Raw genomic sequence first — 20,225 nt, 5'->3', positions numbered from 1 at the left:
GGCGTCAGTTTTTTGTTGTTGTTTTGCGGCAGACCTCCTAATGATGGATGCATATGGCAAAGTAAATGTGTGTGACATTACTACACCCATGAAAAGGAAAATTAGATGAAAATGTCAATTTAAACTAAAAACATGCAAATGGTAAGTGCAATTAATGTCGCTTGTTTTTTTGTTTTGTTTTGTTTTGTTGCCACCAATCAGTTTGGAGAGGCGAGTTGCCAGTTTTGCCACGGTCCTGGAGAAAACGTCAGTGCTGCTGGCAAATTATTTTGCAGTGGGTTCTTCATGATCCAGCACCAATTTCTGATGTGATTCTTGAAAATCCAGGATCATCATTTGAACTGGCTGTTCATTTGACTGAGGCAGCACAAATACATCTTAAATCCATGTTCCGGTCCCAGAAATTGCAGACACATGCAGCCCTCTGGTTCTGGAAAATCAAGCTGATTATTGGTACTTGAACATCCGGCTCCTTTTGCGGCTTCACTAGAAGAGCAAATCTTTCTCCTCTTTTGGAAAAACAACCAGCAATTATCGCTCTGCTCCTGAAACAACAGCACACCTGGCTGTGATGGTGTAAAAAAAAATGCAGTAATTCTTGGTCGTGGTTTTGTATTATTCATTGTATAATTTTAGTTTTTATAACATTATTTTTGACTTTATTCTCATTTAATTGACCCTTTATCTCATACTTTCGATTTTTTCTTTCATAATTTGAAATGTTTTTGCCCAAAATTACGATTGATATTCATAATTTGAACTTGTTTCTCATATAATGTGACTTTTTCTGACATAACTGAATATTTGTCTGAGAATCTCCACTTTCTATATCGTATTACTTTAACTTTTCATTTCATAATGATGACAAGGAATGATGAGGAAGTGAAAGAAACAGCCCCCACCTGTTGTGTGTGTTCATGTCTGTGACATATTCTACATACAGACATTGAAACTGTTGTGAAAACTTGCATCCTTTGATGTCATATCTGTGTGTTACATGCGTGTTACTGTTAATTGTTTTTTCTTCTCGTTGTTTTTGGGATGTACTGTATGTGTGCAATACACATCTTTGTGTCTGTGTCCATGTCCACGTCAGGACGGGTGAAGCTCTGCAGCACCATCCTGTGTCCAGCCTGTTAAACTACATCATTTCCGTGTTTACACTCAGGGTGGAGTTTACTTTCACTTTCGATTCACTTGTGTCGACGCGGATCGCTTCTTAAAGGCAGTAAAGGTAATGTAACATACATCTGTTATGTTTCATACTCTTATGTTTCGGTGTTATTACATATCTAACGTCACTGGAGCAGTTGATAACAAGGTTACACTGAAAATGTGTCTGTCTTAATGGACCATTAAGGCTAAATGCTAAACTAGGCCAGACTAGCTCCCGTTTTTATAAAAGAAACTTGAGTCCTCTAAATGATATTCTGCTTTCTACTTTCTCTTTGTTGGTGATTTATTTTGTATTCAACATAAGCAGCCTACATAAGAAAGAAAACATCGAATGAAAGTCAAGGTTGATCTTCTTTACATATTATTTTTGGGTGGAATGTATTTGGATTTATGATTTTGTACTGAATATAGTGACCCTTAGGAGTCGACGATCACGCCGGCGTGATGAAATCAAATCTGATTTAAGATGACGTAGCACCGAGACGGAGCCTCGGTGATCCAGGCCATGGTATTGATTATAAGTGTTGTATCACAGGCAGCTGGACTTTCAGTTTGACTAACTGAAGGGGGTTTCAAACTCTGTGTGGGAGTGTATTTAAAGAGAGGCTCTGAAATGAAAGTAAGCACACTGTGAGAGAGGATTCTGCATCAGAGTGAAAGTAGCACATTTGTGAAATGTGTAGCAAAAGTCCTCAGTTCTCCTCCTTATAGTAAGTAAGCTTGAAAAACGAGCTGGTAAAAGTAGTTTGTATGTCAGCATGCAGTCTGAGTTAGTATTGAGGAAGTTACCAACAGGAAGGCAGACACAGCTGACCCAAAAAGACAGGAGCTACTAAAAGCAAAAGAATGTAATTTAACCATATCGGAGCTGTTGTACTACCTCCAGGACGAAGACTTCATGCTTTGCTGGCCGAGATGAATCATAGTATCGCAGACTTCACCTGGAAATACTGAACCATGTGTCAGTGTGCAGCATCCACCACCACTTGATGTGTCACCAGAAGTAAGTTATATTTTCTTGAATATTTCAGGTTAAATCTGAATGAAGACTGTTTTTCATGAAACTCATTTTTCAGTGGGAAAAGTCCAAACAATTAACCAGAAGATAACTGAAGGCAGTGAAAAGAAGAAGTGGCAGTTGAAGGTAAATACTTTAAGTCCACTGTTTATATCCTGTATCATGAAAGAGCCTCAAAATATCACTAACTTATCGGTGTTTATTGACAGCATTTGTCCTGCGAACACAGCATGTTTGGTGTGTTTGTGTGAAGGTTTACAATCTACCATGAGGAAGGCTGAGGAGGAAGATGAGGGAGTCCCTCCCTCCAGCACCTCCCTGTCTGAGGAACATGAGACCGAACCTGACAGGTGAGATAAAGAGCTCAGTGTAACATGAGTCCACTGTCACAGGAGTGTGAGAACTGAGAGGAGGCAGAAGATGTTACCTCGTCAGACGTTTTATTTAGTTTGTTGGATTCAACGCTTCTAGTTTCACACCTGATTTTGTTTTATTGTTTGACAGCACATCATCAGACGTGGTTTCCTGTCTGTTGTAGCTGGTAACACATCTTTCCTCACAGTCACTGATCCCCGTATACGTCCACCTGTCTTTGTCAACACTTCGTTTCTTACAGGACCGAGCAGCAAAGAGCAGAATCTCCTGAACCAAGCTGTGTGTCCATGAAGAGCGACACGTCCATTGGTGCCCTTACTGATTTTAAAGGGTAAGATTCAAATTCTAAGAAAGTTAAAGGAACTTTCTGAAGGAAATTCTCTACTGATTTTTAATTCTTCTTTTTGTTATGCTCTATTTTAACAGGACTGAGCAGCAAAGAGCAGATTTTTCTGAACCAAGCTGTGTGTCCATGAAGAGTGACGCGTCCATTGGTGCCCTTATTGATTTTAAAGGGTGAGATTTAAATTCCAAGAAAGTTAAAGGAACTTTCTCCAAAACTTTAATTAATTTTTTTAATGCTTCATTTTCACAGAACCGAGCAGAACAGAGCAGAACATCCGGCACCAAGTCGCACCTCCTTGAAGAGTGGCAGGTCCATGGACTATCCTGTTGATTTCCAAAGACAAAATTCAAATTCAAAGTAAGTTAAATAACCCTCCAAGCACAAATGCTCAGCGGAAGGAGAACGTTTATCACACTACTCTAACATTGCTGCATTCTTTTAATAACCACAGCTCTACCTGTGAGAAAGTATAAAAATGGAGGTTAATCTTAAACTAGAAAAAGTGCATTTCCTGTGAAAATACATTATGAATGCAGTCGGCTGAAGTGATTTAGAAAAAACTGCTGAGTATAACTGGAAAATACTTTCCTGAAGTGCATGAAACTATATTGCATTGCACTACACGGCTGAAGCAGCAGCAGCACCAAAGTTGAAAATGTCCCCATAAGAATGAATGGGAAACATTTTAATTACATCAAAAAATGCCTCCCAAATTCCTGCAAGTTTTGAAAAAAACGTATTTTTATGGACAAAATATTCATACCGTGAGTAACAGGAGGCATTGCTCAGTGTCTGCCTTTTATTTCTGTAGCGTGAAAAATGAGGGAGTTAGAGCGAGAGACAAAACTGGGAACAGATTAGAACAGCTAGTAATGGTTAAAGGATTTTGGAGTTCTTGACAGTGAAGAGGTTGGCAACATCGACACTTGTACAATATTAAATAAACCGCAAGAAGGTTCAAAGTCTTGGTCACTGATATCACACGTGGGTGTGATATGATGCCAGGTTATAGAAGATGGTTAGTATGAAGCATTATTCGAGTAATGTCAAATTAGCCGTCTAGGAAAGCGAACTACCAATAACCTGACCTGAGGTCACAGTCAGAAAGCTGAAAAGTAAAAGGCTGAAAGAGCTTAAAAAGCTGAACATTCTGATAGTTGAATGGTTTCTGTCGCTCAAAATTTGTTGGAGAAGCTGACTGAAATACGTACGGAAGAATAATAATAATAACTATATTAGAAGTGCAATAGTGTGAGCATTACAGCATTCACATTAATAATGCAACTCAACATGGTCAAATGAGGCTTTGCTAAGTCTTGTAACTTGTTTTCCACTTCCCTCTCTCCACTCAAACCCTTTGTTTTGTGTATGAGACGTATGCTTTAACCTTTATCATCAGTGTGAAGTTAGACATCCTCATCACAAATGGATCCTGTTTTCTCCCCAGAATTCACCAGGAGACGTCAGAGGTTTCCACTGGTCGTCAAACAGAACTGGACTCCATATTTATGGTGCGTACACGCATGCAAACACATTACAGTTTGCTGAGAACTGAACTTACACATCAGAGTTTAGATAGTGATGAAGTGCTGTATTGTAGACAATAGGATTTGTTTCAGTTTCTTGAAGATGTTTCACTTCTCATTCACGAGGCTTTTGAATTATACCAGCATAGCATTAGCAACATTAATGTTTGCTAGCTAGCGTTAGCAGTGTTATGTAGTTGATGAATATGTTTCTGTTCCAGTGTCTTGAGGAGAACATTGTTACTTTTGTGAAGAAAGAATTGAAGAAGTTCCGGAAGTTTCTGAGTCTAGATCATCCACAATGTTTAGAGGACCAGCGTGAGGATGAGGAGGCCATAGATGATGAAGAAGACGAACAGAGGAGGAGCAGCAAGGAGGCATTTCTGAAGATCACCGTGCAGTTCATGAGAGAAATGAAGCTGGGAGAGCTGGCTGACTCTCTACAGAACAGTAAGAGACCTTTGATAGATGTAGCAGGAAAAAAGATATCTGCTGTAAATATGCATCAGATCTATAATTCTACTTAGCCGCACACACTGTCCAGAGCTGCTCAAAAGAAGAACAACAAAAACAAAAGAGGGGAGAGTTGGGGTCTGTTAGAGTGGCGAGGCTGATCTTGGTAAGGCCAAATGTGCTGGTGGAAATATTCCATATGGTTCCATATCTGCTGACAGCTCTATGTTTCGGTTAGTGTATCAGAATCTTTACAGAAACTTGTACAATATAATCCAACGTGTCATTTTTCCCTGTAGGAACAATTGCTGCAGTGAGCCGCAGAAAACTCAAATCTAACCTTCAGAAGAAGTTCCAGTGTGTGTTTGAGGGAGTTGCTAAAGCAGGAAACCCAACCCTTCTGAATCAGATCTACACAGAGCTCTACATCACAGAGGGAGGGACTGCAGAGGTCAATGATGAACATGAGGTCAGACAGATTGAAACAGCATCCAGGAAACAACACAGACCAGAAACAACAGTCAGACAAGAAGACATGTTTAAAGCCTCACCTGGAAGAGACGAACCAATCAGAACAGTGATGACAAAGGGAGTGGCTGGCATCGGGAAAACAGTCTTAACACAGAAGTTCTCTCTGGACTGGGCTGAAGACAAAGACAACCAGGACATACAGTTCATATTTCCATTCACTTTCAGAGAGCTGAATGTGCTGAAAGAGAAAAAGTTCAGCTTGGTGGAACTTGTTCATCACTTCTTCACTGAAACCAAAGAAATCTGCAGCTTTGAAGAGTTCCAGGTTGTTTTCATCTTTGACAGTCTGGATGAGTGTCGACTTCCTCTGGACTTCCACAACACTGAGATCCTGACTGATGTTACAGAGTCCACCTCAGTGGATGTGCTGCTGACAAACCTCATCAGGGGGAAACTGCTTCCCTCTGCTCGCCTCTGGATAACCACACGACCTGCAGCAGCCAATCAGATCCCTCCTGGGTGTGTTGACATGGTGACAGAGATCAGAGGGTTCACTGACCCACAGAAGGAGGAGTACTTCAGGAAGAGATACAGAGATGAGGAGCAGGCCAGCAGAATCATCTCCCACATCAAGACATCACGAAGCCTCCACATCATGTGCCACATCCCAGTCTTCTGCTGGATCACTGCTACAGTTCTGGAGGATGTGTTGAAGACCAGAGAGGGAGGAGAGCTGCCCAAGACCCTGACTCAGATGTACATCCACTTCCTGGTGGTTCAGTCCAAAGTGAAGAACATCAAGTATGATGGAGGAGCTGAGACAGATCCACACTGGACTCCAGAGAGCAGGAAGATGATCGAGTATCTGGGAAAACTGGCTTTTGATCAGCTACAGAAAGGAAACCTGATCTTCTATGAATCAGACCTGACAGAGTGTGGCATCGATATCAGAGCAGCCTCAGTGTACTCAGGAGTGTTCACACAGATCTTTAAAGAGGAGAGAGGACTGTACCAGGACAAGGTGTTCTGCTTCGTCCATCTGAGTGTTCAGGAGTTTCTGGCTGCTCTTCATGTCCATCTGACTTTCATCAACTCTGGAGTCAATCTGCTGTCAGAAGAACCATCAACCCAGTGGTCTAAACTATTCAAAAACACCACTGACCTCTTCTACCAGAGTGCTGTGGACCAGGCCTTACAGAGTCCAAATGGACACCTGGATTTGTTCCTGCGCTTCCTCCTGGGTCTTTCACTGCAGACCAATCAGACGATCTTACGAGGCCTGATGACACAAACAGGAAGTAGCTCACAAGGAATAGTTCAGTATGTCAGGAACAAGATTGATGAGAATCTGTCTCCACAGAGAAGCATCAATCTGTTCCACTGTCTGAATGAACTGAATGATCGTTTTCTAGTGGAGGAGATCCAACAGAAACTGTGTTCAGGACGTCTGTGTACAGATAAACTGTCTCCTGCTCAGTGGTCCGCTGTGGTCTTCATCTTACTGACATCTGGAGGAGATCTGGACGTGTTTGACCTGAAGAAATACTGCAAAAATAATGCGTCAGATGAGGCTCTTCTGAGGCTGCTGCCAGTTGTCAAAGCCTCCACTAAAGCTCAGTAGGTTTAAAATATAACTAAGGTAATAAAATACATTAAAATTAGAAAGAATAATCTCATTTTTTTTTTGTTCTTTTTTGCTAATTCTTCTTTAGGCTGAGCGGTTGTAATCTGTCAGAGAGAAGCTGTGAAGCTCTGTCATCAGTTCTTAGCTCACCGTCCTCCAGTCTGAGGGAGCTGGACCTGAGTAACAACAACCTGCAGGATTCAGGAGTGAAGCAGCTGTGTGCTGGACTGGAGAGTCCAAACTGTAGACTGGAGGTTCTCAGGTCAGGATTCATCGGGTTGTTCAACAGAAGACCGCAGTCTTCACAAACAACAACAAACAAACATGGGGTGGAAAAAAGATTTTATGCATGTCAAGAATGTTGCTACTAGGGCTGCACGATATTGGAAAAAACTGACATTGCGATTTCTTTTAAGCCTGCGATATATATATTGTGATATGAAGAATACAAGAATTTTCATCAGATGACCTGAGTAGCACTTTATGTTACGCTGCACTGCTGCTATCTTGTGGACAATTAATCTGCACTGATCTTACCTCTTGTTGTCGTACTGAGCTGTGTGGTACTGACGTAAATGGTCAAACAGATGATTTGTGTTACCTCTTGTTGTAGCAACAGAGACAAGACGCTGTCGACACAGAACACGTGTTGGGTCAATATCATCCTTCTTGTTGCCGAAATAATTCCAGATAACTGACGTCGCTTTTCTTTTTGGTACCAAGTCTTCGTTTTTCACGATTTTCTCCTGTTGCTCTTTTTTTGATATCGTTACCAGTGACTCACTCCATGTGCAGGGGCGTGATCTGCTTTGGCACACTGATTAAGAACTAATGTGATTGATGGATCGTGTGTGTCAGGTACTTGAAATTAGATGAGTTCATTTGCCTCCTACATCGCAGGCCCTGCAATGTGACTATTGCGCACACGTAAATCGTGATGACAATGGTCAAATGATACATCGTGCAGCTCTAGTTACTACTCTGGTTTTTGAGAACTTAATAGTCTTTGATATTAAAAGTTTGACTCACACAGTCAGGACAACTTCTCACAGACTGTTTGTCAGTATATTTACAGTATCAGCATAAACTGTTATAAATATTGAGGCGTAAAATGTTACGAGTCTGTCGCCAAGTGAAGCTTTTAACTTCAATGTGTAATGAACATCACCTGTGCTCAGAGAAGACTGTTTGAGCTAATTATTTTTGTGTCTGTGTGTGTAGGCTGTCAGGCTGTCTGATAACTAAGAAAGGCTGTGGTTTACTGGCTTCTGCTCTGAGATCCAACCCCTCCCATCTGAGAGAGCTGGACCTGACCAACAATCATTATCATCCAACAGACTCAGAAGTTAAGATGCTTTGTGATGGACTCAGACTGGACACCCTCAGGTATGGAAAGACACGAGTGTAGGTCGAGCTAATCAGAAAAAAAAGTCCTACTTTGCTCTTGTTGTATCAAATCATGTAGAACTTTAATATCTTTGTTTCATTTGTGATAATCACCAATTTACAAGTAAAACTCTACTGCAGCATTTTTCTTTTTTAATTCTCTGGATATTCAACAAACACTGTTAAGTTGTTAAATGCTGATCTCACTGTTCTTGCAGGATGGACAGTTTTGCATCACATTTAAAGAAACCTGGTCTAAGGAATTGTAAGTGTTTGTTTGTTTGTTTATTTATTTATTTTTTAAAATAATGAGCTGAAGAAGTATACTGTTGATTTTGATTGACAAATTGTTGTACATCATAGAGAACCAACACAGCGTCGTATACTCCAGATATATACATATATATCCCAGTCTGTCAGGAATCATTGCAGAATCACTGATACCCCCTTTTCGACCGAGGCAGTTCAGGTGCTGGCTTGGAGCCGGTGCCCCTTCTCTGGTCCAATTCTTTGCATTACGTCTGGTTCACAGCCAGGAGAACTGGTTTCAGACTGTCACCAACATTTTGCTGGTCTAGAACAAAGAACAGCAAACATCAGGGGCTGGGGCGGGTCAACATGACTAGAGACCAACTAAAACCGCTTCTGACTGCCACTTTAAAGAAGCAGTTTACTTGGTATTTTGTCAGACAACAACTGATGATATCTTTTGTTTTCTTCTCTCAATCAGATGCCTGTGAACTCACGCTGAACCCGAACACAGCAAACAAGAATCTCATACTGTCAGACAACAACAGGAAGGTGACAGTGGGGAAAGAGAAGCAGCCATATCCTGATGATCCAGAGAGATTTGACTACTGGAAACAGCTGCTGTGTAAGGATGGTTTAACTGGTCGCTGTTACTGGGAGGTTGAGTGGAAAGGACATGTTTATATAGCAGTGACATACAGAGGGATCAAAAGGAGAGGGCAAGGGGGCAACTGCTGTCTTGGAAGGAATGATCAGTCCTGGACTCTGAGCTGCTCTGATAATGAAGGTTACTCTGTCCTGCATCGTAACAGAAGAGTGTCCATCCGTCACCAAACCTTAAACAGAGTAGGAGTTTACCTGGACTGGGCCGCTGGCACTCTGTCCTTCTACAGAGTGTCTTCTGACCAGGCGACCCTCCTCTACACCTTCCAAACCACATTCACTGAGCCGGTCTATCCTGCATTCAGGATAAGGATGGACCCATCAAACTCCTCAGTGTCTTTGTGTTCGATATAATAAAGAGGGTAGGGAAGTATTCTAAGTTAACTACTGCAGGTTCAGGCCAAGGGCCACTTTAATGCTGAAAGAGATTTAGCATTATTCCCTGAGATAAATGAAAATGTCGACCTATCTCACAGCGTTAAACAAAGTGAGAAAAGCTTCCTGGATCTGCACCAAATTCCATCCTCTATCCATTTTTCATGGAAATCCCTTCAGTAGTTTTTGTGTCATCCTGCTGACAAACCAACCAACAAACAACCAGACACGTGAAAACACAACCTCCATGGTGGAGGTAATAAAAAGATATTTTGTCATATTAAGAAAAGACCAATTACATCTCTCAGTCTGTGAGTCCGTGGAGGTTTCAATCCGTGAAGGTTTAAGTCTGTGAGTCCGTGGAGGGCGAGACAAAGTAAATATGGTCATACTGGCTTAGTTTCATTCACTTTGAAGTCAAAAGTTTTTAAGCCAAAGGTCCTGATGAGACTTAATAATCATGTGTCTTACAAATCAGACCTTTGGGTTAAAGTTGTAGTTATCTTTAGCTCGAGCAACCAGCTGCACTTAGTTATAGTAAATTAGCTCAGTTAGGCGTGGAGCCTAACCAGCTGACTGCAGTTTAACTAGATTACAACCTCGGATCACAGGGGGGAGTCACGGTAGGCGATAGGGCTCAGCTGGACACTGGGCTGGGACTGGACACAGGCCAGTTTGATGACAAGCACTGGATCCACTAAACCCTCAAACTGAAAACAACAGAACTGTCTCCAAAAACTCATCCAAGACAAACGCAGCCTTTTGTCCCAGTTTGAAGCTGAACTCCTGCGTCTGCTCTTTGTAAGGATGTGCGACTAGCTGGACATTAATGCTATTAAACTGACTGATGTATAACGAGGTAATACATTTTGTTCACAAATCTGTTCTAACACTAACACTCCATCTTCCATAATCCACCAGCCACCTGTCAGAGCATACAGTTAAGTCAATAAAATATCACACGACCAAATAATACATCATTTACTGCATGTTCAGGTAGTTATTCATCACAGAATGATGTATTTTATTAAGTAGATAATTGTCAGATGTGAATCATGTAAACCAGGATTTAGATTTGTTGTTTGTTAAAGGTGTCACTGTTAATTAGGGTGTACTAAATACTATGTACACATGTGTGATTATTCATGAAAATAATAAATAAAGTATTGAACACAGCAGATCATCTGGTTGTCTTGATGTAAATCCAACACCGTGTTTGCATTTTTTTGCCAAAGAAATAGAAAAATGTTGAGAAAACTTGTGCAGCACAGTATTTTTAATGTTATTAAAAGTTTCACAAAATGTCATTGCGATCTGAAAACACAACTTAAGAAACTTTCTGCATCTTAAAAACTGACAAAGAAATAGCTCGGACTCATGACAGCATATTTTCAGTATTTCAGTTGAAATATAATAAAACTTGATGAAAGTTTTATTCAAGGCGAAAATGATCTTTTAAATAGACAAACATCATATGTGTGATTCATGACACAACTAAAGCTAATTAATTGTTCATCTCTCTTCACAAACATGCAAAGTTTTCATGAGGTCACATGGGGTCAAACGGAAAGGGGCGTGACTTCGGAGCGCCATTTTTGATTTATTGGCGGTTTTATTCACCGCTGTTAAAAAGTTGTTTATTTGTTACTTTACATCCGCCTGAAAATCACCTATGTCCACCTGATAGCTCTATAAGAAGGCAAGTGTCCTCACAATGTGTTTATGATTTTAAAATAATCTCTGTAACACATTTTATGAACGCCGGACTGCTTTTACGTCGATGTTTTCGATAGCAGCCATCCAGGACTTCAGCTACTTCCTTGTTTTTACACTCTGGAATCCTGTTGCTCAAAGTTCTGCTCTCGGACTGGTCCGAACCTCCAGGTCCGTCACAGTCCAGAGTCTTCCAAGATACTTTCACTTGATCTGTCGGTGCAGATTAACCTCTGAGGGCTGACAAGGTAACGTAACGTACCTCTGAAAGTGTTTAATGCTAAAATGTAATGTTAGCTTACACGAGCCGCGACCGTTATCAAGCTAACAGAAGGCGGAAATGTGTCCATCGGCCATTTAATGTAACTGTTAACTGCGTAGTTAATCCACGCACAGCCTCGGTCTACATAAAGGACACGAACATACTTTATTTTGTACTAATGTTCCTGTAACTTCTTTCTGATTGTGTGGTGGTTGTGTGTGTGTTGTAACAGAGGCTCCCTGTGTTGTTAATCTAGAAGTGAAAGTGATGGATAATCATAACCTCTTTTCACGTTCAATAAACTGATTATTAGTGATTGACCGATTATCGAAGCTGATATCAGCATCTTGCCATGATCGGTATCTGGGATTTTTGTTTCAGATTGCTGACAAAATAAAGTAATTTGAAAGTAATTTGGCTCTGATCTGAACAGGATTGGCAAGTTAGTTTAAAATGCAATATATGACATATTACTGGTTGTATTAGTTAGAGTTTCAAGTAATATATGACTCTACAACATTACTTATTACACTACTTTTGAGTTACTTTCACCTAAATTGCCCAAATAATTACAGACTTTGCATTTCTATAGCTCTTTACAACACTTGACCTTCACTTATTCACACACACACACACACACACATTCATACACTGATATCAGAGGCTGCCAGGCAAGGGATTCGAACCAGTGACCTTGTGATTACTAGATGATGTGCTCTACCCCTCCTGAGTTGCATCCGCCCCAATAACCTCTATAGAAAGATTAAATGGCCTCAACCTTTTAAAATAAAGGGCTGGACCTGGACATGGAGATGAGCCGGCAGACAAAGGATCAAAGTCTGATATATGAAGAGATAGAAATACATTTTGGATTATAGGCTCAGTTACATTAAAATCGACAGACCTTTACCCTCTATAACGTGGCCTGTGGAGACATGACAAGACGGACATCTTTTTATTTTAGTCCACAGAATGAGGAATAAGGACGTATGTGATACAAGAATGTAAATTAGAAAGTGCTCTTGGAGGATGAGGCTTCATCATTAGGATCATTTCAATCATACAGAGACTGAACAAAGAACTAATAGGTTGAAAATATCAACCAACTCATATATTGGTTAGGCTTTACTAGAAGTAGAACCGATGCAATAAATGTGCTCATGGTACTCCAGGGTTTGTTATTTTATTGTGACAGCGCTGTAAGCTCTTTATTCTTCCACTCGTCTTGACTTGGCTCCATTTCTTTCAGGATTGAGCAGATTCTTTGTTACCAAGCTGTGTGTCTATAAAGGCTGACTGACCATGGATATCATAAGGCAAGGTTCAATTTTTTATTTAAATCAAATTAACTTTCTGAGCACAAATTCTCTAAAAAGTGTTTTATTTCTTTGTCATTGCTCCTTTTCTTTCAGGATGGGGCCGTCTGTTGATGATATGTAAGTCAGAGACACTTTTTGAATGCACATTCTGAATAAGGAGTGTAACTTCACTGTATTTATAACATTAATCTGACATTACTTCATTATTTATTTAACCTCTCTTTCCACCTCTTTACTGATTTGTCACAATTTCTAACCTTCCCAATCTTTCTTTGGTCCTCTTCATCTTATTCCTCAAAAGTGTCAGATTGATCTCTGAACTTACAAAGACTCAAAGACTATAAAGGTTCTCACAACACTTCTTTTCATTGCTTTTAATCTATAATATCTGTCAGTCTCTGTGAACTCTTGTAAACATAATGCACAACATGGTCACACATGACCTGTGAACATGTAACTGTGTGAATGTGATCAGGCCCAGTGAACCCTCCATGAATATATACACAGCACATGTTCTGTCTGTAGCTTTGTTATGAAATGTAATGAGAAACATTCACCTGCACGATCTGATAAATCTTTAACTTCTGTAACAATTAATGATTCTACGTCTCTGTGATGAACATAAAGAAGTAATCAGTTCTTGAGAGGACAGAATGAGAGTGTGAGAAGAAAGTGAACAAAGTTCTCATCATATGTCTGTTTCACCTCTTTGAGTTACCTTTTGGCTGTTAATGTCTCTAAATTTTTGGTTGGTCTGTTGGTTGTAGATTAAATTTAACTTTCTTTGGACCATTTTCTCTTATTTTTACGGCCTTTTGATGCATCGTCACCTTTTTTCTCTTGTAGATTTCAGCAAATCGTGAAAGATCTTCACAGACAGTAAGTCAAACCACCCGTCTGAGCACAAATTTTCTAAAAATGGTCAGTGTATGTTAATGCTCATTGTAATTTTAAATTAAATCACCAGGAGCCATTTTTAGCTGATTTGTCACAATTTTCAACCTTCCCAGTCTTTCTTTGGTCCTCTTCATCTTATTCCTCAGAAGTGTCAGATTGATCTCTGAACTTACAAAGACTCAAAGACTATAAAGGTTCTCACAACACTTCTTTTCATTGCTTTTAATCTATAATATCTGTCAGTCTCTGTGAACTCTTGTAAACATAATGCACAACATGGTCACACATGACCTGTGAACATGTAACTGTGTGAATGTGATCAGGCCCAGTGAACCCTCCATGAATATATACACAGCACATGTTCTGTCTGTAGCTTTGGTATGAAATGTAATGAGAAACATTCACCTGCACGATCTGATAAATCTTTAACTTCTGTAACAATTAATGATTCTACGTCTCTGTGATGAACATAAAGAAGTAATCAGTTCTTGAGAGGACAGAATGAGAGTGTGAGAAGAAAGTGAACAAAGTTCTCATCATATGTCTGTTTCACCTCTTTGAGTTACCTTTTGGCTGTTAATGTCTCTAAATTTTTGGTTGGTCTGTTGGTTGTAGATTAAACCTAACTGTCTTTGGACTATCATCTCTTATTTTTAAGGTATTTGTTGTCAATCCCTGGGTTTCACAAAGAAGAGTCCCTGGAAGATGTATTGCAAGAGTAACTCAAACGACTTTTTGAAGCACACGTTCTTGAAAAATGCTCAGTGTGATTTAGATTACGTCAACAGAACCATTTTAAATCTTTTTGATTCTTTGTGTCTTTATTTGATGTCTCGTTTCTTTCAGGTTGAAGCTGTACATAGAAGATCCTGAACCACGCCGTGTGTCCATGAAGAGTGGCTGGTTCAAGGACTCTCCTCTGTCTTTCAAATGGCAACATTCAGAGTATGTAGAGAATTTATATTGAAATTAGTTTCATTTAAAGTTCATTTTAAAGCCAATAAAACCTTTTCTACTTCTCTTTAAATTCTCATTTGTTTTTCCATTGATCCGTATCATTTAGAAGTGAGTATTTAAATTCCAATTAAAGGAGAACTTCGGTCGATTTAAACATGCAGCTTCATTGCTCAAGCTACCCTTGACTTGCCAGTACCGAAGACGCGAACACATTTGGTCCAACAGACCATTACAGGGCTCTGTGAATGGAGAGTTAGCATTGACAGCTAACAGCATAGGGTCAGAACTTTACACTGTGTTTTAAGCTTCTTAACATGCTCCACATCTCACCCCAAAAGTCATGCAACATCAGCAGACCCCTTACAATACAGCAGTATAGCGTGTATGACTCAAAATGAATAAAAAAGTGGTTAAAACAGTGTGTTTGTGCAAGGAGCTACATACCGGTTTGTTGACATCCGTGTCTTCCGGTAGTCCAAACTAGTCAATCCGTCGAACGTGCGCTTACTGTCACTGGCAGAGACGGAAACATGAATTTTGCAGACAGAAACATATTCCAGCATTTTCGTTTTTCTGTTTATAACGTAGATGTCCATGTTACAGCCTGTCAGCAGATTAGGTCAAATAAACTCTTGAAGGTAAAAGAGAAACTCTTGCCAAAAAGCAACCAAGGCTTTATTTGTGATTGAATATGAGTCAAACCTTCATGTAAAAGCATAATTACAATGAAAGAGGCACTTTTAAGATTTACTGTATTTTCATTTTGTGTTAAGCTCATTTTCAGTGGGAGTGCTACGGGCACTTTAAGTATAGCATCAAAATCTCTAGTTTTAAAACAGTAAGAAGTCTCGACACAACATGAAACTTTGCTGGTAGCATCACCAGGGTCTCTACACATGAACACCAGCACTGACAACATTGTTTGTGAACACAGAGTTACTATAAAGAAGGTTTATGAACAACTCACGTTAGCAGTAGCATCTTCAGCGCGTCGCCATCATGGCAGACAAAAAGCATCGATCCCCGAGTGCGAACAGGAACGCTTGAGTAGTGGTCCTACATTACTCACCTGCCTGTTAGGTTGCACTTGGAGGTCGACGCTTTTTGTCTGCCATGACCGAAAACGAAACTACGGTATATCTTTAAAGTGCCTCGTTTGTCGTAATTATGTTTTTACACAAAGGTTTGACTCATATTCAATCACAGATGAAGCCTTGGTTGCTTTTTGGGGAGAGTTTCACTTTAAATTCTCCAAAAATTTGCTTTTATTTCACTCTGCAATGTAATTTAATTTACGAAAGTCACCAGAAATTTGTAGTGATCTAATAAATGATACATGTATTCTGTCAGTGCTTCATTTCTTTCAGGATTGTGTGAAACAAAAAGGATTTTTCCATAATAACTTGTTTGTCCAGTGGAAAAGTGACAGTTCATGGTCGTCCTTCTTTCTTTAATACCAAAGTTGTCAGGTTCAAACACCTAAAACATTCGTTAAACAAAGACTAGACAGAGAAAAAACGACAATCAGGCGATTAGTTTTACTTGCAAGGAGAACAGAGTGTGCGCAATGTCTCACGCTCCAAACTGCTCTGCCGCACTCCCTGTTCTCCTATCTTTTATTTCCTTAGGATGGTTACAAAAAGGTCATTGTGGTTAACTCTTGCACAACTTTATTTTTCTCAGCACATGCATTTGCTAATATTGTCTTCCTCTTTCAAAGTAGGACATAGTCAAGGTTTCTCTTATCTGGTTATGAAGCAGCTGCACAGGGAGTTCGTGGCCTCGCTATAGTAGCAAGTGTGTGATTTCTCTATGCAGACAAGAAGCTGACTCAGCAACAGTTACTCTTTGCAAAACACAAAATAAGCGAGTGATAATATGTACAGTGATTCCAACAAAAGTCAAACAAACTTATTGATGCACAAATACTGCAGCAATGCTCAGTGTAATTAGAATTAAGTCACCAGAACCAGAATGAAATCTTTTTAATTCTCTGTTTCTTTATTTAATGTCCGTTTTCTTTCAGGACCGAGCAGAACAGACCAGGTTCTCCTGAACCAAGCTGTGTGTCCATGAAGAGTGACCGGTCCAAGGACTTTCCTCCATCTTTCAATCTGCAACATTTGAAGTATGCAGAGAATTTATTTATAAAAAATATTATGAATAAACAGCTCTGTTGATTTTCTCGAAATTGGATTTCATATTTTTCTCAATTTGGTTTACCGTAATTTTCCGGACTATTGAGTGCACCTGAATATAAGCCTGACTAACTACTTTTAAAAAGGAGAAAAAAAAAGTGTACATACATAGGCCGCACTTGTGTATAAGCCGCAGGTTTTACTTTTTAATTAAATAAATGCTTTTTTCTGAAGAGTGCCTGAAACACGGCTGGTTAAAAAAAAATACATTGATGTCGAGCAGCAGCTCTATTACCTCCGTCGACAGCCAGATCGATTGCCTTTAACTTAAAAGCTGCATCATATGCATTTCTTTGTGTGTTTTCCATGATGAGGGTGTGTGCAGGATGTGCAAAATGACTGTGACAAAACACAATCAAACTAGCGTCTTCCTCTGCACATTATCTCTTCCACATCTATCTCGCTCTCGTGCTTCCTGCTAAAGTGCCGCAGGGTTCAAAGTGTGTTAAAAAAGTAGCAGCTTATAGTCTGGAAATTACAGTAAATTCATTTTTAACTGAGCAAAACCTTTTTGTTTGTTTTTCCATTGATCTGTATCATTCAGAAGTGAGTAACAGGTCGATCAACTTAATTGATCTAAATTCCAGTTAAGTCAAATAAACTCTTGAAGCTTAAATTCACAAAAAATTGAAATGTTTGTTTGTCACTCTGAAATTTAATTCACGTCAGTCACCAGAACATTTGTAGACATCTAATAAATGATCTGTATATTCTGTCAGTGCTTCATTTCTTTCAGGATTGTGTGAAACAAAAAGGATTCTTCCATAATAACCTGTTTTTCCAGTTGAACAGTGACAGTCCATGTTCTTCCCTCTTTCTATAATACCAAAGTCAAACCAGAATGAAATCTTTTTAATTCTCTATTTCTTTATTTAATGTCCGTTTTCTTTCAGGACTGAGCAGAACAGACCAGATTCTCCTGAACCAAGCTGTGTGTCCATGAAGAGTGACCGGTCCAAGGACTTTCCTCCATCTTTCAATCTGCAACATTCAAAGTATGAAGAGAATTTATATTAGAATAAATAATTTTACTTTGTTTTTTGTCAGTGCTCAATTTAGTTAAATTAATCTTTTCAATGAACTGCTTCTCTTCAGACTGTTGGTTTTGTGTATGAGGCGTGAACTTCTACTTTGTTCAGTGTCGATGTTAATAAAAATCTCTTCATCATTAATGGATCATGTTTTCTCCTCAGAGAGACCTCCGATGGTTCCACCGACCGTCGTAGTCCCCTGGACTCCATATTTATGGTGCGTACTCTACAACTCTTCCATTCGGAAAAAGGAAATTTGCTTTCCTGTGCCTGTGAGAGTCTCATTGGCCTCAACAGCCATTTTGAGCAGGTTCCTTTAGGTTACCATTGCAAAGATGCAATCTACGTTGTGTTGAGGATGTTGACTGAAAGGGGAGTTAGTCACTACAAAAGAAATGATGCAAATGTGAATTTAGACTCTGACGGATGAAACTGATGGTGTGTTCAGAATGAGATTTGAGTTTGTGATGTTAAAAGTTAAATTGACATGCTTTTGTTCCAGTGTCTTGAGGAGAACGTTGTTGGCTTTGTGAAGAAAAAGCTGAAGATATTCAAGGAGATGCTGAGTCCAGATTACCCAGAATGCCCCGAGGACCAGTGTGAGGACGAGGGGGTGGTCGATGAAGAGGAAGCGCAAAGGAGGTACAGCAGTAAGTTGGTTCTGGACATGACACTGCTGTTCATGAGGAGGATGAACCTGGGGGAGCTGGCTGCCTCTCTGGAGAAGAGAAGTAAGAGACTCTTAGAAAGTGTAGCAAAGAACACAAAACAAAACGCTGCATTTCCAGGTCTGATGTCTGCCATCAGTGTGGTGTTCAGCACCTGCTTCAGGTAGAGAACTTCTACAAAGTCCAGTGCTGTTACAAAAAGAGCCCACGTTTGTGCAAGTAAAAATCCCACAGATCTTCTGTTAACAATGTCATGATGTGTCAGACACGGTTGAATCGCTGTAAGCAGTTTGGTTTTCCTGTTAAAGAGGCACCGTGTTGTGTTGGAGAGGAAATTAAAACCAGAATTTGAATATTTAAAATATGAATAATAAGTGATGAAACAAACTGTTCTCAGAGGAAAATAAGGTCCCTGAACACTGTTAGAAGCTTAGCAAGGTGGCGGGGTCTGCCACATATAAACAAAAAGAAAAACGGTATAAATTGTGTTGTCCTTTAGAGTCAGTTTGATTATTCAGTTCATTCAGACATTTACTCACAAAGAGAGTTTGATTATTTAGTTTGTTTCAACCAGTGAACATCTTTCTCTTCTTCATAACTACAGCGTGCTCCTTTAACCTGATTGATTCTGATTGACAGCTTCCACTCAGAGTCTGAGAGCACAGTTAATGTCCCTTCACCTAATATGCTAAGTGCCAATTTAAAACCATCTACCTAAAAAAAAAAAAGAAATAAAATAAAATGACAAATGACGTCTCTCAGCCTCCCAGTGAACACGGCTGGACACCAGACTGGGACGGACTCAGTGTAAAGACGGCGCAGCATCTTATAAACAAATCAAATCGTTAGTTCCAGTTTGGAGCATTAAATGTGGGCTTTTTTTGTTAACAGGGGTAATTTGTAAGATGTGGCCAGAATTTTAGTTCAAGACATTTCTAACAGAGTGAAGAAACAACCACTAGGCTAACTGAGCTAATTGCTAACAGCAGCAGTCAGCAGTCATGGTCCCCCCTATAGATTCTAACCTACATTGAAATTCTGGCCATTTCTTACAAACTAAACTACGGTTTTGTCGGTTATTCACGGACCGGTAAATCATCGTGCTACCGGAAACGGCTGCGCAGCCTTTATTAAGAAGTTAGCAAAGATGACGCAGCAACAGAGGAGACGATGTTCCTTCTCCGCTCTCCATCTTTGGATTAACCTACAAAACGGAGTATGTGAGCCGCCAGTCATCGCAGAATGGACTTCAGCAGATTCGCAGTTGGATCCAAGAATAACAGAGCACACGGAGGATTAACCACTTTTACCAACTAACTGTGGATTATTACGTGGACAGTGAAGTTCTTTTGTTGACTCTGATGGCATGAAGTTTGGACTTTGAGGACGTTTGAGGACCTCGGGCGCGTTGGTACCTTACCGCATGGACTTGGACATTTAGCAGAAAGCAGAGGGCATACTGGAATAATAAAAATGATACATGTAATATATATATAATAAAGATATTAACACAACAGA

General features: G+C 39.8%; 2 protein-coding genes and 1 long non-coding RNA gene across 6 annotated transcripts; 2 read left to right on the top strand and 1 right to left on the bottom strand.

Moving 5' to 3' along the window:
• Nucleotides 1-1,117: 1,117 nt before the first annotated feature.
• On the top strand, nucleotides 1,118-10,843 carry LOC119006018 (NLR family CARD domain-containing protein 3-like). 3 transcript variants are annotated; one of them, XM_037074318.1, is made up of 14 exons: nucleotides 1,118-1,234; nucleotides 2,063-2,179; nucleotides 2,253-2,320; nucleotides 2,448-2,544; nucleotides 2,811-2,900; nucleotides 2,996-3,085; nucleotides 3,165-3,272; nucleotides 4,363-4,426; nucleotides 4,663-4,891; nucleotides 5,194-6,982; nucleotides 7,078-7,251; nucleotides 8,211-8,375; nucleotides 8,594-8,640; nucleotides 9,106-10,843. In XM_037074318.1, exons 4-14 carry the CDS (start codon nucleotides 2,462-2,464, stop codon nucleotides 9,639-9,641), a joined length of 3,375 nt encoding a protein of 1,124 aa, XP_036930213.1. In that variant the 5' UTR covers nucleotides 1,118-1,234; nucleotides 2,063-2,179; nucleotides 2,253-2,320; nucleotides 2,448-2,461; the 3' UTR covers nucleotides 9,642-10,843. The 3 variants fall into 3 exon arrangements, with proteins under 3 accessions (XP_036930213.1, XP_036930212.1, XP_036930211.1); XM_037074317.1 differs by having other exon boundaries at nucleotides 2,424-2,544; XM_037074316.1 differs by having other exon boundaries at nucleotides 2,404-2,544.
• LOC119006050 lies at nucleotides 3,131-4,440 on the bottom strand. Its single transcript, XR_005070655.1, has 3 exons — nucleotides 4,303-4,440; nucleotides 3,679-3,720; nucleotides 3,131-3,238 (listed from the first exon to the last, which is right to left on the bottom strand). It is a non-coding gene; the product is annotated as an uncharacterized LOC119006050 (long non-coding RNA).
• Nucleotides 10,844-11,225: 382 nt separating the features above from the next.
• Nucleotides 11,226-20,223, top strand: LOC119005895. 2 transcript variants are annotated; one of them, XM_037073978.1, is made up of 9 exons: nucleotides 11,227-11,623; nucleotides 12,887-12,953; nucleotides 13,050-13,073; nucleotides 13,803-13,835; nucleotides 14,700-14,798; nucleotides 16,837-16,938; nucleotides 17,902-18,003; nucleotides 18,202-18,256; nucleotides 18,542-20,223. In XM_037073978.1, the coding sequence occupies exons 2-9, from the start codon at nucleotides 12,940-12,942 to the stop codon at nucleotides 18,872-18,874; spliced, it is 762 nt and encodes a 253-aa protein (XP_036929873.1). In that variant the 5' UTR covers nucleotides 11,227-11,623; nucleotides 12,887-12,939; the 3' UTR covers nucleotides 18,875-20,223. The 2 variants fall into 2 exon arrangements, with proteins under 2 accessions (XP_036929874.1, XP_036929873.1); XM_037073979.1 differs by lacking the exon at nucleotides 13,803-13,835 and having other exon boundaries at nucleotides 11,226-11,623.
• The last annotated feature ends 2 nt before the right edge of the window (nucleotides 20,224-20,225 follow it).

This window comes from Acanthopagrus latus, chromosome 17 (assembly GCF_904848185.1).
Source record: "Acanthopagrus latus isolate v.2019 chromosome 17, fAcaLat1.1, whole genome shotgun sequence".
NCBI classification, from domain to species: domain Eukaryota; kingdom Metazoa; phylum Chordata; class Actinopteri; order Spariformes; family Sparidae; genus Acanthopagrus; species Acanthopagrus latus.
This window is presented reverse-complemented; position numbering and strand designations above follow the sequence as displayed.

What these genes read in the sequence shown, in the direction of transcription:
- LOC119006018 (XM_037074318.1), top strand. Translation starts at nt 2,462, where the DNA reads ATGAGGAAGGCTGAGGAGGAAGATGAGGGAGTCCCTCCCTCCAGCACC. An exon ending in AGACAAAATTCAAATTCAAA is followed by an intron (nt 3,273 to 4,362) that starts GTAAGTTAAATA and finishes TTTTCTCCCCAG; the next exon opens with AATTCACCAGGAGACGTCAG. An exon ending in CTCAGACTGGACACCCTCAG is followed by an intron (nt 8,376 to 8,593) that starts GTATGGAAAGAC and finishes CTGTTCTTGCAG; the next exon opens with GATGGACAGTTTTGCATCAC.
- LOC119005895 (XM_037073978.1), top strand. An exon ending in GGGCCGTCTGTTGATGATAT is followed by an intron (nt 13,074 to 13,802) that starts GTAAGTCAGAGA and finishes TTTCTCTTGTAG; the next exon opens with ATTTCAGCAAATCGTGAAAG. An exon ending in CCCTGGACTCCATATTTATG is followed by an intron (nt 18,257 to 18,541) that starts GTGCGTACTCTA and finishes CTTTTGTTCCAG; the next exon opens with TGTCTTGAGGAGAACGTTGT.